At 41.5% G+C, this 21008-nt stretch overlaps 1 protein-coding gene across 1 annotated transcript in view; it reads left to right on the top strand.

Moving 5' to 3' along the window:
* The first annotated feature begins 345 nt into the window (after window positions 1–345).
* The window catches only part of ZDHHC13 (zinc finger DHHC-type palmitoyltransferase 13), a 36553-nt gene continuing 15890 nt past the window's right edge, over window positions 346–21008 (top strand). Inside the window, exons 1-9 of the mRNA XM_038764800.1 lie at window positions 346–399; window positions 8321–8469; window positions 10242–10364; window positions 12215–12292; window positions 14649–14793; window positions 16631–16695; window positions 18345–18507; window positions 18662–18787; window positions 20219–20352. Coding sequence (XP_038620728.1) covers window positions 373–399; window positions 8321–8469; window positions 10242–10364; window positions 12215–12292; window positions 14649–14793; window positions 16631–16695; window positions 18345–18507; window positions 18662–18787; window positions 20219–20352 — 1010 coding nt within the window. The 5' untranslated portion in view covers window positions 346–372. The remainder of the gene's footprint in view (window positions 400–8320; window positions 8470–10241; window positions 10365–12214; window positions 12293–14648; window positions 14794–16630; window positions 16696–18344; window positions 18508–18661; window positions 18788–20218; window positions 20353–21008) is intronic.

The raw sequence follows: 21008 nt of genomic DNA, 5'->3' as shown, positions 1-21008 counted from the left end.
TGGGGCTCGGGGCGGATTGGTGGGGGCGTGGTGGGGATTGGTGGGGGCTCGGTGCGGATTGGCGGGGCGCGGTGGGGCTCGGTGCGGATTGGCGGGGGCCTGATGGGGCTCGGTGCGGATTGGCGGGGGCCTGATGGGGCTCGGTGCGGATTGGTGGGGGCTCGGTGCGGATTGGCGGGGGCGCGGTGGGGCTCGGTGCGGATTGGCGGGGGCGCGGTGGGGAGGAGGCGCCGATCGACAGGTCCCGGGGCCCGAGCGGCGGCGGCGTCAGGGAGCCGCCGGGCCGCCGACGGGAGCAGCCGGTGGAGCGGTTGGAGCGCCGAGGGTTTCCCGCAGCCCCCCCGCGGAGCCCCGCGCGCAGCCCATGAGGCCATGGAGGGGCCGGGGCTGAGCTCCCAGGTGAGCGCCGCGGGGGCTCCGTGGAGACCCGCTCTAAGGACGGAGGGCGGCCTGGAGGGGGAGGAGAAAAACAGGGGGAGCCCCGAGGGGCGAGGGGCCGTCCAACTAGGAGGGAACAGAGGGGAGAGGGGCCCCCTTCTACACTGGGAGCCCCTCGCTGGTAGGGGTCGGCTCTCTTGGTCGCTGAATTGTAATAATTAGGATGGTATTTGTTGAGCGCTTACTCTGGGCCCAGCCAACTTGTCCTTCCCAAGCGCTTAGTACAGTGCCCTGCACACAGTAAGCGCCCAATAAATCCGATTGATTGATTGAGCCCGGGCTTTGGAGTCAGAGGCCGTGGGTTCCAGCCCCAGCTCCACCCCTTGTCAGCTGGGCAAGTCACTTCACTTCTCTGGGCCTCAGTGCCCTCATCTGGAAAATGGGGATGAAGACTGGGAGCCCCTCGGTGGTAGGGGTCGGCTCTCTTGGTCGCTGAATTGTAATAATTAGTATAGTGTTTGTTGAGCAGTTACTCTGGGCCGCGCCAACTTGTACTTCCCAAGCGCTTAGTACAGTGCCCTGCACAGAGTAAGCGCCCAATAAATCCGATTGATTGAGCCCGGGCTTTGGAGTCAGAGGCCGTGGGTTCCAATCCCAGCTCCACCACTTGTCAGCTGGGCAAGTCACTTCACTTCTCTGGGCCTCAGTTCCCTCATCTGGAAAATGGGGATGAAGACTGGGAGCCCCTCGGTGGTAGGGGTCGGCTCTCTTGGTCGCTGAATTGTAATAATTAGGATGGTATTTGTTGAGCGCTTACTCTGGGCCGAGCCGACTTGTACTTCCCAAGCGCTTAGTACAGTGCCCTGCACACAGTAAGCGCTCAATAAATCCGATTGATTGATTGAGCCCGGGCTTTGGAGTCAGAGGCCGTGGGTTCCAGCCCCAGCTCCACCACTTGTCAGCTGTGTGACTTTGGGCAAGGCACTTCACTTCTCTGGGCCTCAGTTCCCTCATCTGGAAAATGGGGATGAAGACTGGGAGCCCCTCGGTGGTAGGGGTCGGCTCTCTTGGTCGCTGAATTGTAATAATTAGGATAGTATTTGTTGAGCGCTTACTCTGTGCCAAGCCAACTTGTGCTTCCCAAGCGCTTAGTACAGTGCTCTGCACAGAGTAAGCACTCAGTAAATACGATTGATTGATTGAGCCCGGAGTCTGATTGATTGACTTTGGAGTCAGAGGCCGTGGGTTCCAGTCCCAGCTCCACCACTTGTCAGCTGTGTGACTTTGGGCAAGGCACTTCACTTCTCTGGGCCTCAGTTCCCTCATCTGGAAAATGGGGATGAAGACTGTGAGCCTCTTGTGGGACAACCTGATTACCTTGTATCTCCCCCAGCGCTTAGAACAGTGCTTTGCACATAGTAAGCGCTTAACAAATACCAACATTATTATTATTATTATTGTTATTGATTGCCGAGCAGAAGCAGCGTGGCTCAGTGGAAAGAGCCCGGGCTTTGGAGTCAGAGGTCATCGGTTCAAATCCCGGCTCCTCCACTTGTCAGCTGTGTGATTTTGGTCACTCAATCCATCAATCAATCAATCGTATTTATTGAGCGCTTAACTGTGTGCAGAGCACTGTACAAAGCACTTGGGAAATACAAGTTGGCAATGTATAGAGATGGTCCTTACCCAACAGTGGACTTCAGTTCTCTGTGCCTCAGTTCCCTCATCTGTAAAATGGAGATTAAGACTGTGAGCCCCACGTGGGACAACCTGATCACTTTGTAAACTCCCCAGTGCTTAGAACAGTGCTTTGCACATAGTAAGTGCTTAATAAATGCCATTATTATTATTATTATTATTAACTTCTCTGGGCTTGTTACCTCATCTGTAAAATTGGGATTAAGACTGTGAGCCCCCCGAGGGACAACCTGATCACCTTGTAACCTCCCCAGTGCTTAGAACAGTGCTTTGCACATAGGAAGTGCTTAATAAATGCCATTATTATTATTATAATGGTATTTGTTAGGCGCTTACTATGTGTAAAGCACTGCTCTAAGCGCCGGAGGGGGGGATGCAAGGTGATCAGGTTTTGTTTCGTTGTCTGTCTCCCCCTTCTAGACTGTAAGCCCGTTGTTGGGTAGGGACCGTCTCTATATGTTGCCGACTTGTACTTCCCAAGCGCTTAGTCCAGTGCCCTGCACACAGTAAGCGCTCAATAAATACGACTGACTGACTGAATGAATCAGGTTGTCCCACCTGGGGCTCACAGTCTTAATCCCCATTTTCCAGATGAGGTGACTGAGGCTCAGAGAAGTGACTTGCCCGAAGTCACACAGCTGATAAGCGGCGGAGCCGGGATTGGAACCCATGACCTCCGACTCCCAGGCCCGGGCTCTTTCCACTGAGCCATGCTACTTCTCTAATTGTATCATCATCATCAATCGTATTTATTGAGCGCTTACTATGTGCAGAGCACTGTACTAAGCGCTTGGGAAGTACAAATTGGCAACATATAGAGGCAGTCCCTACCCAACAGTGGGCTCACAGTCTAAAAGGGGGAGACAGAGAACAAAACCAAACATACTAACAAAATAAAATAAATAGGATAGATATGTACAAGCAAAATAAATAAATAGAGTAATAAATATGTAAAACCATATATACAATTGTACTTATATATATAATATATATAGTATACAATATATACAGTTGTAATTGTACTTTCCAAGTGCTCAGTCCAGTGCTCTGCACACAGTCAGCGCTCAATAAATACGATCAAATGGATGAATGAATGAATGAATGAATGACAAGGCCCAAAGGAGACCTCAGTCCAGGTGTGTGTGGGTGAGGGGGCCGGGAGAGGGGGAGCCTCTACCTTCCAAGGAATTAAGGCCAAAGTGCCTGGAAGAGGCTCAGAGTTTCCTTTGGCTCAGGGAGAAATGGAGCAGAGGAGGAAATTAAAGGGTGGGTCCGGGAGAGGAAGTTTCTTTCGATGGAGCTGTCAAGTTAGACACCTGTGTTGTGCAAGTTCGTTCATTCATTCAGTCGTACTTGAGCGCTTACTGTGTGCCGAGCACTGGACTGAGCGCTTGGAAAGCACAATTTGGCAACAGAGAGAGACAATCCCTACCCGACAACGGGATCACAGTCTAAAAGTGGGGGGGGGGGGGGGGGGGGGGGAGGAGACAGACAACAAAACCGAACAAGTAGATAGGCATTGGTAGCATCAAAATAGACAAATAGAATTATAGATGTACACATCATTAATAAAAATAAATGCAATAATATATATTTATACACACAAGTGCTGGGAGGTGGGTAGAGCTGAGGGAGGGAGTAGGAGTGATGGGGAGGGGACCCAAGTGCCGAGGCTACAGGCCTCTCTCAGAAGCCCTTGTCTTGGTTCCCTTCCTCCACAACCGGTTATTCTTCCCTTCCCTCCCTCACGGAGTAGCCTTTTATCACATTTTGTTCGTTCATTCAAGCGTATTTATTGAGTGCTTACTGTGTGCAGAGCACTGTACTAAGCGCTTGGAAAGCACAGTTCAGCAACAGTTGTTGTTCAACATCTGTTCCTGCTTTTCAGCCTCGCTTCTTAACCCCCATCCCCACAGTTTTAGGAACCAGGATTTAAGTGGGGAAAACAAGGAGTGTCTGTCTGTATGTACCACAGATTTCCTTAAATCAGAAAATGATACCACGCACCGAAAGGGAAGCACTTCAGAAGAGGAAGTTCACGTGGTGTGGTCCTGGTCTCTTGTTTCTTGTGGTCTACTTCAGAACTGTCAAGGAAACTCCGATCTTATAATAAACTCTGTGTGTAACAAGATTTGCTCTTCGTTTTCAAGAACCTTCAAGGGTTTAGGAGTCATTGCTATACTACTGAAAAGCAGTCATTAGTAAAGTTAGAAATGGATTATTCCCCTCCTTCCATCAAAGGTGTGGGGAGGGTCAGGGAATGTTCACCCCGAAATTATCACATGATAATTAACATTATCATGTAGGTAGGCAAGGAAGAATTATAATACAGAGTGGCATCTTGCCAGAACTCTGGGACTTCCCTCTTGTGCAAGCGCCTTGGGTCTGTTAATGGCCACTTCTTACTTGGGCTATCATTTTGGGCTACATATGATAGTGTGGCAGCCTAGTGCCCATTCATTTCGGGTTGAGGAATTGATTCTGAATTAATTAAATGCCCAGACTAACGTGTTCAGCGTGTGTGATGTCTCCCTAGGAGAAATTAATTCCGTGTTTTGTGGACCTCCTCTATCTTCTGCCTTCTACTCGTTTCAATTTGTAAGCACAACCTTTTCTCTCTTTCCCTTTTTTGGTCTATATATTTCCATTGCTATTTAGCGTACCATTATTACACCGCTGATATTTTTGTACTCCTCCCAATGTACAAGCAAGATTTTGGAGAGGACCAGGGGAGTGAACAGAAATGGAATGTTGATGAGCATCCCTGGCGTGGATTTTTGGCTCTTTTGCCATGTTGGCTGTACTCTTTCAGGGGCTGTTTAACATTTAGAGGGGAAGTACTGTACTATTGCAGAGTTGTGAGGGGAGAAAAATCTATTTCAGGAAATTCTATGATGTGAATTCTGATTTACTTAAGGCTCTTTTGTGATTCCCTCTGTCCTATTTCAGCCACATCAAAAACAGTCAGACCAGTTATTTCCTAATTTGAGACAGTCACACTATATTAGAAGGAAGTAATGTTGATTTAAAAATAATTCCTGGAAGGATCAGAGCACTAATCTTTAGGCTCACATAACTTTAATACTTCAATCAATCAATCAATCGTATTTATTGAGCGCTTACTGTGTGCAGAGCACTGTACTAAGCGCTTGGGAAGTACAAGTTGGCAACATATAGAGACAGTCTCTACCCAGCAGTGGGTTCACAGTCTAAAAGGGGGAGACAGAGAACAAAACCAAACATACTAACAAAATTAAATAGAATATATATGTACAAGTAAAATAAACAAATAAAAAGAGTAATTAATATGGGAAGGGAAGGAGGTAAGATTGGGGGATGGAGAGGGGGACGAGGGGGAGAGGAAGGAAGGGGCTCAATCTGGGAAGGCCTCCTACTTAAATACTTAAATGAAACTTAAATTTGAATGTTGACTCTAATTCTGTTTTCTCTGCTGCCACTTTAAGTGACCCATCTCCAACTGCTTGTGGTCAGTATGGAGGAGGAGAATTCAGTGGTCCCAGCAAGTAAAAGTCCTGAGATTGAACTCTCCAAGGTTTTTCACCTTTTCCTGCTGCCAACATCACTTGACTTAAACAGTATCCTCTACTGCTTTCTGGTGAGGGTACTCCTCCTGTTCTCCCAATCAACTCTCCGGACTGAGTCCTCTAAATATGAAGAGAACAAAGGCCTGTTTCTCCACTCCGCTCCCCTTCCCTCCTAGCTAAGTAAAGGATCTAGTCATTTATTTTAAAAGTTGAATAACTCGCAAGTACATAAAAATTATCTAATAACAGCAAACATTAAGTAATTCCAACCAGAACTGCCTTCTCCTGCTTCAAAAAGGGGGACTAACTTGGTTTATCAGTCAGCCAGCATGCAGCAACTGCCTTGCCATGCTGCTTCAATTTTCTGATCCTCCTACTGAGGATCTTGACTTTATATTACAGTGAATATATTTTTCCCCCACTGATCTCTTAGCCACCACTTCATCTAAATCCTCTTCTGGATTGGTTCTTCTGTAGCCAGACTCTTTCTGTGGTGCTGCCATTATTGCTCTTGGAGAAGAGCATCTAGGCAAACCTAACTGTTAGTATTGTTGCCTTTTACCTTTAATAAACAACGTTATTTAGAAAATATTCCTAACCAACTCATTCTCAGGGTCTTCCAGGTGTCTTTTTTACCTGTTCCTCTAGATCCAGTAGTTATAATGTATATATGACATTCATTTGTTACACTGGAAGACAGTCACCCAGCTCCCACACCATCTGGACTCCCAGCAACCCCTTCTCCAGCTTAGCAGAAATAGGAGATTAAATAAATAAATAAATAGATAGATAGATAGATAAAATAATTAAATAAATACGATTGAATGAAAGGAGAAAATGTGAGTGCTGACTTTTTCCAACTTGTGTAACAATGGGAAGATTGTAGCTGTGGTCTTTCGGAGTGCTGCAGGACCTCACTTGCTGAACGTCCTATTGCCTGACCTGTTACCCACTCTGTTATATAGTATTCTCCCAAGCACTCAGGACAGTGCCCTACATTCATTCATTCAGTTATATTTTTTGAGCACTCACCGTATGCAAAGTACTGTACCAAGTGCCTGGGAGAGTACGCTACAACAACAAACACACGGGATGCACTCAATAAGTACAGCCGATCCACGTTCTAACCCTGGCTCCCCCACTTGTCTGCTGTGTGACCTTTGGTAAGTCACTTAGCTTCTCAGTGCCTCAGTTTCCTCATCTGTAAAATGGGGATTAAATACCTGAACTCCCTTCTGTTTAGACTTTGAGTCGCATAGGGGACAGGGACTGTGTCCAACCTGATTATCTTGTATCTTGCCTGTACTTAGAACAGTGCTTGACATATAGTTAGTGCTTAACAAATATAATAATGATAATAATAACTATTATTATTATTGCCTTGGAGGCCCATAAGGCCTGCTGCCACTACTCTGTGCCCAGACTAGTCTCTCCCCAGCACATCAGGAAACTGCTCCAGAAGCCACTTTGCCTACATGGGCAAAGATTGGGCAGGGACTGAGTTCCATGTGGCTTGGTGTCCCTGTTTAAATTAGGCTCCTGGGTCTCCTGAAGCAGCCCAGACCAGCCTCCCCCAACCTGCAGGACACTCCATGCCAGAAAACTATCTTTGCAACTCCTAGAACCCTGAGGAGGCTGTGAAGATTTATAGCAAAGGGCTACTTATTTCTAGCAGTATGAGAAATCTCACTGGGAGAACATTTCTTTTCTTGTTTTGACTTAGCTGTCCTGAATGGTTGACTGTTTCCTGTTCGTTTTCTGATCCACTGCTACCATTGTTTTCATTTGTCATTCTCACCTCAATTGTAGCGTGGGTGTGCCTGATCTGTTTAGCCAAGTGTTTGGTACAGAGTTAATGTGTAGTAAATATAATAAAGTGGAGAAGATAAGCATCGCAAAACTTCCACTCTAGACGCTTTCCATTTATAAATTAGGCCTGGGAATGGCAGAAGGGGTAATAGAACCTCCTCGTAAGAAGGAAGTGCAGACAACGCTTGATAAAGCCCCTTTAGAGCAGAGATGTCTTTTACCTCTGTCGTACCATCTAGGCCCTTAATATAGTACTCTGATCATGTTAAGTATAAAGAAATACTGTTTGTTGATTATCTAGAATCATGAGAGACAAGATGAGCATGGAAAGTTGAAATGAAAACATTACTTGAAAATTTAAACTTTAGGTAGAAGTACTTTCCCATTCCTTCAAACTGTTCTGGGTTTTTGGGGTTTTTTTGCGTGATAGAGCTATTGACAACAGCCAATGTTTTATTTTTTTTTTTCTCCTTGCCTTGGCCTTGTATATGCAAATGAACAGTAATAAATCAGACATTAGAAGGAAAACAGAAAAATAAAAGGTGTCCCATAGTAACCTGCCACTTCTCTTTAAAGGTTTAAGGTCAAGTTCAGTGTTTCTTTCAGATTATACTTTGGGATTCAGTATACATTCCTGTTTCTTTCCTTAAGGAAAAAGTTCTGTGATACAGTGTTGGCACTGTGCTGCCTGTGTGGCTGTAGAATTTTACAAACAGCTCATTTTACTCAGCTTCATTTGCAGAATTGAGAACACTGAATAATATCTCCCATACGACTCGCTCCTGATGCTTTTCAAATATATTTTTAATTGACTGATATTAGCAAATGTCTGCCCAGTTAATTGGTTGTTGCATGACATTAATATCCCTATTATGCTTTGTGTTATAAAGTGCAGGAATCACAGCCATGGCTTCCAATGGTCTCCAGGACATGGACGAAGAAACATCTGCCCACATGGAAACAAAGAGCTATCAAAGGAGAAAGAAACATTGCCTCTTGTAGAGGATGCTAGCAACTGTGATATTGTGAAAGCAACCCAGTAAGTGGTAAAATCTCTTTCTTTTCCGGCAAGATACTTATTTGTTGTATATGCCCTTTGGTTTTGTTTAAATATCAATCGCACTTCAATGTTGAAAAGTAGTAAGTCAAAACTGGGAATTGGAAAACTTTTTAAAGCTGAATTTAAGTAAAATCATTGAATCTTCATTGTGGTGAACCTAGAAATGTGCATGCACTTGAAGTGCACTGCGTGTAGCTTTTGCGTGCCATCTATATCAAAGGTGAAGCTGTTGCAGTTGCCTTCACTTTGGCAGTATGCACCAGAAATGATAGTGTATCTAGAAAGATTTTTCCTTAATAAGACTGAAAATATTGTATTTTATGTAACATGAAGAGAAAATCCTTGTCTTAAGCAAATATTTGCTTTCTTTTAGAATTAAATCATAGTCACTTAAGCACTCCATGTTACAGATTTTCCATGAGTTTGTGTTAGCAAAAGAAATTAGAGAGGGAGAAGATTTCCCTGGATTTTGTACATAGTACCTTTTTTATTTGCTTTCCAGGGCATTTTCTGGTAGTTGAAGAGATAGATAAAGGATTGGGGGAAGCACATTATTAATATTGGGGAGTGGAACTCTAGTAATTTACTCTGTGTGTGTGTGTGTGTGGGGGGGAAATTCAGGCTAGCTACACGTATTTCCTTCCACTGTTAAAGCTGAATCATTTTCTGTTAGGCCATTAATGAAACCAATCAATTGAAAGGCTTTTTTTCCTTTCCCAATAAATATGAAATTGGGATTAAAGGATAATATCCCTAAGCATTGTTCCTTTTAAATATTATCAGCAGTTCTCTTGTTCTCTCGCAGCCATGCTGCGAGAAGCAGCGTGGCTTAGTGGAAAGAGCCCTGGCTTTGGAGTCAGAGGTCATGGGTTCAAATCCAGGCTCCGCCACTTGTCAGCTGTGTGACTTTGGGCAAGTCACTTCACTTCTCTGGGCCCCAGTTACCTCATCTGTAAAGTGGGGATAAAACTGTGAGCCCCCCCGGGACAACCTGATCATCTTGTAACCTCCCCAGTGCTTAGAACAGTGCTTTGCACATAGTAAGCACTTAATAATGCCATTATTATTATTATTATTATTATTGTTGTTGTTGCTGCTATTGATGGCTATGCCTATATTCTCTAACAATATTAAGGATAGGGAGAAAAAGGCACCGTATAATATTTGGCCATAGACAGAATGACAGAGTAAATCAGTAATAGTACTCAGATTAGAGCTATTTAAGCCTCTTTTTTTGTGTTTAAGTGCTTACTTTGTGCCAGGCACTGTTCCATCTCTTAGTACCGTGACTGGCACACTGTAAGCGCTTAACAAATACCATCATCACTACTAAGCGCTGAGGTAGATACAAGCTATAATCAGGTTGGACACAGTCCATGTCCCACATGGAGTTCACAGACAGTCCCCATTTTACGGATGAGGTAACTGAGGCACAGGGAATTGAAGGGATTTGCACAAATTCACACAGCAGACAAGGGGTGGAGCCGGGATTAGAACACATGTCCTTCTGATTCCCAGGCCTCTGTTCTATCCACTAGACCACGCTGCTTCTTGCTGTGGGCTCTGCACTCAGTATCCAAGTATCATTGATTGATTGATTGATTAGCGAGAGCTCAAAACTTAACTATCTTGGATTTCTGGTTGCAGCATTATTTTGTTAGGCAAAAGATTCGTTTGAGATTGGGAAATTCAATTCATGGAAATAAATGATATGTAAAGTGCTCTAAAATCCATGTTTTTCCTTTCCTGAGATACGGGCTATTTGAGCGATGCAAGGAGTTGGTAGAAGCTGGATACGATGTCAGACAACCTGACAAAGAAAACGTGTCTCTTCTACATTGGGCTGCTATAAACAACAGACTGGATCTTGTAAAGTAAGACGGGGTACTTGTATATGTTTAAGAAACGCTAAGATTTATAAATGAGATTGGCAGAATGTTTTTCCTTTACTCATTCCTCCTGATGACTTTCTCCCCAAGATGTATAGTAACCCACCTGTAGTAGTTCAGGCGGAATTATTTTTACCTTTAAACTGCTTAATAATAGAGTTGTCATCCTGCATGAACTTTGCTTACTTTGGGAGATTTTTAGAGGGGAATTTAAATATTCTTCCTGCATAGGTAAGAGGCAAACTTACTTAACCTTAAGCTCCAAACCACAGTAATGGGGGCCATGCCAGGTTGATCAGTACTTTTCAATTAGAGTCCTTCCTCTTTCCTGCCCAGGGAACTCTGATAGCAGGTTGTTTGCCTCATGCTTTCTTCCGCCCCGCTGGCTTTGATGACCTTAGAATCCAGGCAGGCTGGGGAGGAACCTGACACCTGCAGGCAGGCCTGCACAGCAGCTTTCAGCCAGGCTGCATATGAGTCTGTGATGTGTGACTGACTATAGTGTTTTATTTTTCTCAAGGAATTTCCCATACACTTTCTCAGTACTAAAGTTCTCTGATCTCCCATCCTCCTGTCTCTCCCCACTTCAGTCTATCTGTCACGCTGCTGGCCGTATCATCTTTGTACAGAAACGCTCTGGGCATGTTACTCCCCTCCTCAAAATTCTCCAGTGGCTGCCTGTCAACCTACGCATCAACCAAAAACTCTTCACTCTCGGCTTCAAGGCTGTCCATCACCTCACCCCCTCCTACCTCACCTCCCTTCTCCCCTTCTACAGCCCAGCCCGCACCATTCGCTCCTCTGCCGGTAACCTCCTCTCTGTACCTCGTTCTCACCTGTCCCTCCTCACTGTACCTTGTTCTCGCCTACCCCACTGTCGACTCCCGGCCCACGTCCTCCCCCTGGCCTGGAATGCCCTCCCTCCACACATCCGCCAAACTAGCTCTCTTCCTCCCTTCAAAACCCTACTGAAAGCTGACCTCCTCCAAGAGGCCTTCCCAGATTGAGCCCCCTTTATCCTCTCCTCCTCCCCCTCCCCCCTGCCCCACCTCCTTCCCCTCCCCACAGCACCTGTATATATGTTTGTACAGATTTATTACTCTACTTATTTAACTTGTACATATTTACTATTCTATTTATTTTGTTAACGATGTGCATTTAGCTTTAATTCTATTTGTTCTGATGACTTGACACCTGTCCATGTTTTTTTGTTGTTGTTGTCTGTCTCCCCCTTCTAGACTGTGAGCCCATTGTTGGGTAGGGACCGTCTCTATATGTTGCCGACTTGTACTTCCCAAGTGCTTAGTTCAGTGCTCTACACAGTAAGCACTCAATAAATATGAATGAATAAATGAATGAATTTATTCCTAAACGGAACAATTCTATTACCGAACTCCTTTTTCTCCCAAGTTAAGGTCATGTATAAATGATATATTAGCATTTTAAGTGTGCTGTATATAGTTAGAATGTACAGAGAATAGCACACATAATAAAGTTGTGGGCGGGGATTGTCTCTCCATGGCTGAATTGTACTTTCAAAGCACTTAGTACAGTGCTGTGCACGCAGTAAGCGCTCAATAAATATGATGGAATGAATGAATACGTATGAAAGATAACATAACTGAAGTAATCACATACCAAGAACATTTCACGAGGGACTTGCAGAAAATTAAGACTTTTTTTCCAAGTTTCACAGACTGGGAAGTTCCTTTTTTCAGTGACTGATTTTGTGTTTGAAAACTTTGCTGAAAAAGGAAAAGCTGTTACTTTGACATTGTATTTATTTCTTATTAAGGGGTTTTCACATGGTTTTATTTGTATAATTTATTTTGCAGGTTTTATATTTCGAAAGGTGCTGTTGTTGACCAGTTGGGTGGAGATTTAAATTCCACTCCACTTCACTGGGCTGTCCGGTAAGACTTTTACAATTGTGACAGTTTTCTTCATAGAGCTAAAATCAGTCGAGGCCAAATTTTTTTTTAAAAAAGTCCCAACGATGTTTGAACAATCAGTTTATTACTCCCCATACATCTTTTATGTTATTTCTAATTATAATCAGGATTATATTTATCTAATCCTGGTATTTTGAAATATATTGGCCTAATATTGAAGAAAAGCTTACAGTTGGTTGCTTATTGATTCTGTCATTATAACGCTGCCCACAAACAATGTGATGTATTCTAAAAATGAAATTAAGATCAAAGCAGTAGACATAGATTTTTCCAGGGTTGAAAGTCAGTATCAATTTATCTGGGATTGGAGGCAGGGAGGGCCCAGGCATTTACGTGGGAATGAAGGAAGCGGGTCAAACGTTTCAAATGGTGGCTGTGGCAGTGAGTACTGGTTCTGCACACCATGCACCCTGCTGAGGATGGTGGGAGCACCGTGGGCTCCCAGGCTGAGGCCACGTCCTGCCGGCTGAAAGAGTGAGCACAGCGGCACCGGCCTGGCTCAATTTTTCTCCCTATTCTCATATTAGACAGCCCTCATGCCCACCTAGAACATACTAGCTGACCATGGGAGCCGGCAACACTGCACGTGATCGAATGGGTGCCTGGCACATGGTACATTGGCCCCTCACTATGGCCTCAGGTGGGTACCGTGTTTCTTGAGGGCCATTCCACTCCTTGGCACACAAACAAGGGAGGGGCAACCCAGCCCCTGTGCCAGTGTGGACCCTCCAGCCTGGGCAGCTTGGCTCAGTGCTGGGGGAAAAAAAATGAGAATAATTCAAACTGAAATCGGCATAACGACGCTTACTGTTTTAGCAGTGTGACGTTCTGGACTGGTCTGGATTGCTTCCACCCCTGGGTTTTTCCCATGTCCAAGTGTTTGAGTCAAGCGTGCAGTTTACTATTTCATAGGGCTTAGCGTGGCTCAGTGGAAGGAGCACGGGCTTTGGAGTCAGAGATCACGGGTTCAAATCCCGGCTCCACCAATTGTCAGCTGTGTGACTTTGGGCAAGTCACTTCACTTCCCTGGGCCTCGGTTACCTCATTTGTAAAATGGGGATTAAGACCGTGAGCCCCCCGTGGGACAATCTGATCACCTTGTAACTTCCCCAGTGCTTAGAACAGTGCTTTGCACATAGTAAGCGCTTAATAAATGCCATCATTATTATTAATAGGCTCAAACTTGCTTGTGCCACTCTGCCCTTTCTAGTGTACAAGACAGTTGAGGTCTGTGCTTGAAATGGAAGAACTTTGTTCTAAAACTGCTCCAGGGAGTACTTAAATATTGGTATCTCTAGCTTAAGTTTTCAGCCAAATGACTATGCAGAAATATGGCTAGGCTGATAAAATAGCTTTTGTGATCCAGTCATTTAAGTCTATATAACACCTTGGAACAAAAATCTTTGTGTAAGAAAAGTTGTAAGATTAAAAGCGTTGGTGTAAACACTTGAAACAATCATTTACATGCATCCCTTAATGTTTAAAACATCTAGTAATTCTGGCAGCACCATTCTGAAGCCATTCAGATAGAGGACAGATCTATCTTATTTTGCAGGATTTTCTTAGTAGGCTTCATATTTAATAGATTATTTTTCTGGAAATTTTTTCGGTATATCTACAATATGGATATTAGAGTTTTATGTGATTTAACCCAATTCGTACTCCTTGGTTCAGTTTTAAAAATAGAAGTTAAGCTTTCAAAATATGAAAAAAAATAACATTTAAAAAATCCATATTGTCAGGGAGTGAGAAACTAAAACTCATTTATGAATCTCCCCTAATTTTGTAACATTCAGCTTTCTGTAACTCTTGTTCGTAAGCACATCTCTTAGAGATCATGCCTCAGAAATGTATTGTTGAGTTTTGAATTGTTGCTGAAGCCAGTGCCCTAAATGAAGCAAGCTTGCTTTAATATTGCTTTGAATACCAGAAGGTAGTCATGATGTTGAATATTTAGCCATTCATCTGATTCGTAAAAACTTTAATAGAGTAGTAATAATAGTATTTATTAAACACTTACTATGTGCAGAGAACTGTACTAAGCACTAGGAGGGAAATCACAGGTGGGCATTAGATACGGTCAAGTGGTATTAAAAGAATGCTTAATTTAAGATGTTATATGAGAAACATAAAATGAGTTAAAAATAAAGTTTCGATTGTTTGAAATTCAATCTAACTAAAAATAAATCCACATTCTAAATATCAAATTTAAACCCTTCATCCTGTTATTCCTTATATGATAATATCAATCTTCTACGTTCTGTTTTTTTCCTTCATATATAATGTTGTTCACAAATATTTCTTCTGTCTTTTTCAGACAAGGCCATTTACCTATGGTAATATTGTTATTGCAGTGTGGTGCAGATCCCTCTCGTGTTGATGGTGAAGGTTTCAGCAGTATCCATCTGGCAGTATTATTTCAGCATATGCCTGTCATAGCATATCTTTTATCAAAGGGGCAGGTATGTATTTTTGGAAATTCATCTTATTGTTCCGGTCAGTCAATCAGTGGTATTTATTAAGCGCTTATTGTGCGCAGAATGACATACTGAGAGCTTGGGGGAGTACACTAAGGTTGGGATTTCATGATCCCTCAAGGAGTATTTATGTCTAGTGGGGCAGACCCAACATTAAAATAAATTACAGATAAGGGAAGCAATAGTCTAAAAGGATATGCCTTGCAGGTGTGGGGTGAATATCAAAATGTTAATGGTACAAGTGCCTAGACACAGAAGGGAAGGAGAATAGGGTTGGGGGATAGAAGAGTTTATTAGGGAAGTTCATTTTGGGTAGGGAACAAGTAATTTATAAATAAACAAATAATACAACAAAACAATAATGTTGTTGTATTGGAAGAGTTTCCAAGAGCCTAGTACAGTTCTCTGCATGTAGCGAGTACTCAGTAAATACCATTGATTGATCAGGGAAGACTGTCTGAAGGAGATATTATTTTAGTAGGGCTTTGAATTTGGGCAGAGTGAGGGAGTCTTTCAGATATGATGAGGGAGGGAGTTCCAGACAAGAGAAAAGAAGTGAACAAGGGGTTGATGGTGAGAGACAGGATTGAGGTATAGCTAATAGTTGGATAGTAGCTGGCAGTTCCGGCTGTCTAAAAGTGAAAAGATTCCAATTAGCTCTCTAAATAGTAGATACACTTTTACAAATGTTACTCTTATAAACATCCTTCTCCTGCACCCCCCTCTCTGTTAGGTACATAGGTAGTGAGCATTGTTTTTCCCTTCTTAGTGTAACAAAAAAGAGATATTTAGCTGCATAATACCTGAGATGCTTCTGCGGCTTTTAAGCTAAAAAGTTTGATATGATAGGCTCTAGAAACTAACTGGCAGTATGTATTTCATAATTTCTTTAAAGTCTGTGTCTTTCCCTGAATATAGAAAAGTGAAAGTCAGGCCGCATTTACTTGCATGTTTTATTATTTAAGTTCATCAAAGATGTGGCCAATTTAAATTTACCCAGTCCTTTCTAAAGGGATCTTTTGAAAAAAGGATTTACCTTGAATAACATCAATTTGTACACTATAAAGATAGGTTAAATTATAAGATATTAAGGGTGGGAGCATAATTGTCAACTTTTTTTTTTTTGCTAAATATATTTTTTTTCTGGTGACAAAGCAGTTTATATATTAGCAGTCCCTTTCTCTGGTGATTGTATTTACAGAAGTACTTTTATGCAGTAGGAAAGGTTATAGACTTTTAAAGTAATCACTTTATATTGATTTTTAGCCAATTGAAATAGAATAATTATACCCTACTTAGGGCTCAGGTGAAGGATGTCAAATTCTAGTGGAATGTTTTCTTTTCGTTATCCAACTTGGTCCTTCTTACCACTTTTGACACCTCAGTTTCTCATGGCATACGTATCCTTCATCTGTAACATATTCTGTAAATGTATAGGCCCATCTTTAAAGAATGGATGCATTTTGATTACTCTTGATTTCCGAAGGGAATTTAGATATTACTGTTTACACTTTCTCATAATGAGCACAATTTGATAAGAGAAAAGAGTATTCTCAAGACTTTCATTTCCTACAACTCTCAGCTCCTCTCATAAGGCCATATGGAATTTTTTTCTTTCAAAAAATATTGGTTTAACTGATCAAATTTAGGACACAGGAGGCAATTTTTTCAATGTGATTTGAAATCATCAACTTTTCATTCTATGTGCGTTAAAAATGGTGCCTACACTATAGGAAGAAAAACTTGGGATACTTTTTTTTTACATTTTGTTTAAAACATTGGAGCAATTCTATTTTTGTTTTTTGTTTTTTTTTTGGAATAGAGTGTAGATTTGGCAGATTTAAATGGACAGACACCACTTATGTTATCAGCACACAAGGTCCTTGGGTAAGTAATGACTTAACCTGATTTCTATTCCGTCCCAATTTTTGTTTTCTTGAACTTTGGTATTTACAGAATTCATTGAACTCAATCATGTGCTTTGATAATTAGAAATATGGTCCTGGGAAACCATATATATGGTGGAACTATTATCGTGTCCCCATTCTTTATGCTTTGAGGTATTTTGGGGTATTAATCCTGGCTCCACCACGTATCTGCTATGTGATCTTGGGCGAGTCACTTAACTTCTGTGGACCTCAGTTCCGTTATCTGTAAAATGGGGATTGAGTGTGCACTCCATGTGGAACAGGAACTGTGTCCAACCTGATTAACTTGTAACTACCCCAGCACTTAGAACAAGGCTTGAATGGGGATTAAGACTGTGAGTTCCTCATGGGACAACCTGATTACCTTGTATCCACCCCAGTGCTTAGAACAGTGCTTGGCACATAGTAAGCGCTTAACAAATTCCATGATTATTATTATCAGTGCTTAGAACAGTGCTTGGCACATGGTAAGTACCTAACAAATACCATTATTTCTATTATTACGTAATGAGTGCTAAATAAATACCATAATATTAGGGTGTAGTGGATAGAGCACTAGACTGTGAGCCCCTTCTAGACTGTGAGCCCACTGTTGGGTAGGGACTGTCTCTATATGTTGCCAACTTGTACTTCCCAAGCACTTAGTACGGTGCTCTTCACGCATTAAGCGCTCAATAAATACTATTGATTGATTGATAGAACACGGGCTTGAGAGTCAGAAAGTCATGAGTTCTAATCCTGGCTCTGCGACTTGTCTGCTGTATGGCCTTAGGCAAGTCACTTAACTTCTCTGTGCCTCCGTTAGCTCATCTGTAAAATGGGGATTATAAATCTGTGAGCCCCATGTGGGACAGGGACTGCGTCCAACCCAATTTGCTTGTATCCACGCCAGTGGTTAGTACAGTGCCTGGCTCATAGTAAGTGCTTAACAAATGCCACAACTGTTATTATTATTCCCCAGAGTCAAGGCAAAATGACCACTGTGACACAAGTAAAATGCAGCTAATGTTGTGTGTTGCATCCTTGAACGGACATAAATGGAACTGTTATTGATCTGCTTTCTTCTAGTGGGTTAAAAGGAAATTTAGTGCTTTTCCAGTTAACACAAAGTACAGGTTTTTTTGTTTTTGTGTTTTGGTTTTTACATTCAGACTAGAATTTGCAGGGGAGAATATTTGCCTCTAAGGTGTCCTCTGACATTCACCTTTTTTATGGCTCTGTTTGCGGTTGGCTGGTCCCATGCTTACCCACTGCTGTTTGCTGTCTCCTTGGCCACCAGCAGCTACAGCCTCTCTCTTCGGTAGCTACTCCCATTTTTTTTCCCCTGCCAGAAATTCTAGTTGGCCACCAGTCGTTGGATAAACTCTGTAGTGCTTTTAAGTGCAGCTGCTGTTGAGCAAAGAGAGTATTTGCAGTTTCCTCTTATTTGCGGAGATTTCTCAAATACTGAGGGATTGTTGTATTTAATAGACTACAGTGATCATCCTGGAGCCTGGCCTTGTAAATTTCATTAAATAGCATTTAGGGTAAATTCATACATCTAATGTAAATGTATCAAAAAAAATTTTTCTCCAAATAATGGCATTTTATTTTTAATTTTGGCTGCAGACCAGAACCAACTGGATTTCTGCTGAGATTCCATCCTTCCCTTAATGTGGTAGACAAAGTAGAACAAAATACTCCTCTCCACTGGGCAGTTGTAGCAGGAAATACTAATGCTGTTGAAAAACTTTTGGATGCTGGTTCGAGTCTGGATATCAGAAATATCAAGGTATGAGTGGATGTTTTTTCCCCCCATTTCAAGACAAATCATTGGCAAGGATCCAGGGACTTCAGGGCTGGGGTTACTTTTTAGAAATTTTTGGATTTGTTAGAAGCTTATAAGGTTTTAGAAAGAAACCTAACACTATAATTTTTTTTTCAAGGGAGAAACACCACTTGATCTTGCCCAGCAAAAAGGAAATCGTCTGATTATTCACACGCTTACAGCAGAAGCCAAGATAAGAGCAAAGAAAAACTTCAGATTGTTCAGGTGGCTAAAGAAATGCGAGGTATTTTCATACAGGGTCAGGCTGTGGGTATCATCAGGTCATTACTTCAGTTTTGATTTGGGGGAATCAAAGGAAGGATAATTTGGACATAATAATCCTATTTATACTTGATGTTTTGGCCCAAATCTTGAAAATTTGGTTTAAGAAAAACTGTCACAGTAAACTTTATTAGAAGCATTTTTTTTTTTAACTTATTTGCCCCAAATTTTCAGTAGCACTTTGAAGTTTGTTCTGGAATTATTTCTGGAATTTCTGGAAAGAAATGTTACTTCCTCCCTTGGTCACAAATGCCCCCTGAACCCACGTGACTTCTCCTTCATTGCTGTTTTTTAAAAAGTTTGCTATAGAGCAAGACAGACCCCCATCTTTGAACTTAATCTGAGATCCTGATTGTGAACTTAACCATCTAAGAGATGTTGTTTGTCGGTCAGAGAGCCAAAAACTGGACCATATTAAATATAGTCTTCAATTGAATTGTAGGAGAGAATTAAGTACAAAATTTTTGTAATTGAAATTACAATCTCAGTGTGACTAGAGATAGGAGTATAGTCTCTAGTGGTACTTTTTACTATCATTTCTCAAGGAAATTTATTCCATGTATTCTGGTGAGTACATAAAAATAGTAATTAATGTTTTATACTTTCAAAGTGATTCATAATTAATGGATTTCCATGCGGCAGGTCATTATTTATTATGTAGGTAAGCCCAATTGACAAGAGGGAACTTGAGCCAGTTAAGATTGTCGGTTTATAACTAGTATATTGAGGATTGGATTTTATTATGGGCTGTGCCTGGGAACCCTAATACATTTTCTTTTCAACTTGATTTGCCAGACATCTTAAAATTTGAATATCCCTCTTGCTATTCAAGTCTATTCAGAGCTCACTGTGAAATTTGGAAAAAAAAGGAACTTTGAAAAGAGAACAGAATACATTTTTTCAGTTTAATAATCAAATTCAACTGTAGTTTGGAATAACTTATTGCAGTAAGGTTAACGCTGAATGCACTGTCAAAAAGTACACAAGTTCATGGCTAATGTCTTTGCTCAGTAAAGGAAAAAACCAAAAAAACCCACCACCCATAAAGATTTTCCTGGCTGCCCTCGTACTGCTAATGTTTTAGAGATAATGTATCTGATGTATAGAAGTTCAGTAGTAATGCTCAGGGTCACATTTTTCAATTTTTATTAAAATGATTGTTTTCAGATTAATTTCTCCCAGGCTCTGGGCCCAAATTGTTTTGCCTAGCATATTTAATTATCTGCCTATTGGAAACCACATGCGTGTGTGTTACCAGGCTTTTGGTAGTCTGTAATCAATTTTCATGCCCTCGCTGTTGGTCAAGTAGATATTAATGTCATGGACTTTATATTCAGTGTAATACATAGGTTACATTTTGCATATAATATTTTAATTATGGATATCTTACTAGCTTTTCCTGCTGTTGGTGCTTTCCGTGATTACCATGTGGGTTGTAGGATACATAATGGACCTCAATTCAGATTCTTGGCTTTTAAAAGGAAGTCTTCTTGTCTTGGTATTTTTTGTGACGTCTTTATTTCCAAGGTTTGTATGTTTGAATTTGGGAGTTTTGTCATAATAGCTCTGTTAAAGACAGTGTTCATTCCATAGTAACTTGAATGCTTTTTAGTGCTTGCGAATTGGATTTCTGAACTTTTCCTGAAATGGGAATGTTGTTGATCAACAAAGTCTCAGCTTGAGTGTAAAGGAAAGGTTTTATGTTGTATTTGTCAGCATAGAAGCAGGGGCTGAAAGTCCCTTAACCGAAGACATTATGGCTCTTTCAAATAGTAAAAGATGGTTTAATAATAGTTATTGGTATTATAGTTATCCAGATGCATTCACATCTAGCTTATTACTATTTTTTCTCTTACCTATTTTATGCGAGAAAGACCATGAGTAAGTATAAGCAATATGTTTTTAATTTTGAATGAAATATACTTTTACGTTTTGTAAATAAGTTTAATAGAAAGAAACAATTTGAATGACTTGGCTCTGCGATTCAGGCATATTCTTGCAAAAGAGAGGCTTAAAGTAATAATCACCAGCTTCACCTATAAAATTATTGCATACTTATAAAGCTGGCTGACAGGTAAAAATGTGTTTGCAGTTAGGCCTGCCATATGTATTTTTGTTGTTTACAGGCAAGTTAATTTTTTGAAAATTTGCTACTTAAACATGTTTGAATTTATGTAATATTA

This window comes from Tachyglossus aculeatus, chromosome 22 (genome assembly GCF_015852505.1).
Source record: "Tachyglossus aculeatus isolate mTacAcu1 chromosome 22, mTacAcu1.pri, whole genome shotgun sequence".
NCBI lineage: Eukaryota > Metazoa > Chordata > Mammalia > Monotremata > Tachyglossidae > Tachyglossus > Tachyglossus aculeatus.
Note: the sequence above shows the minus strand (reverse complement) of the source record. Positions and strands in the feature narration are given on the sequence as shown.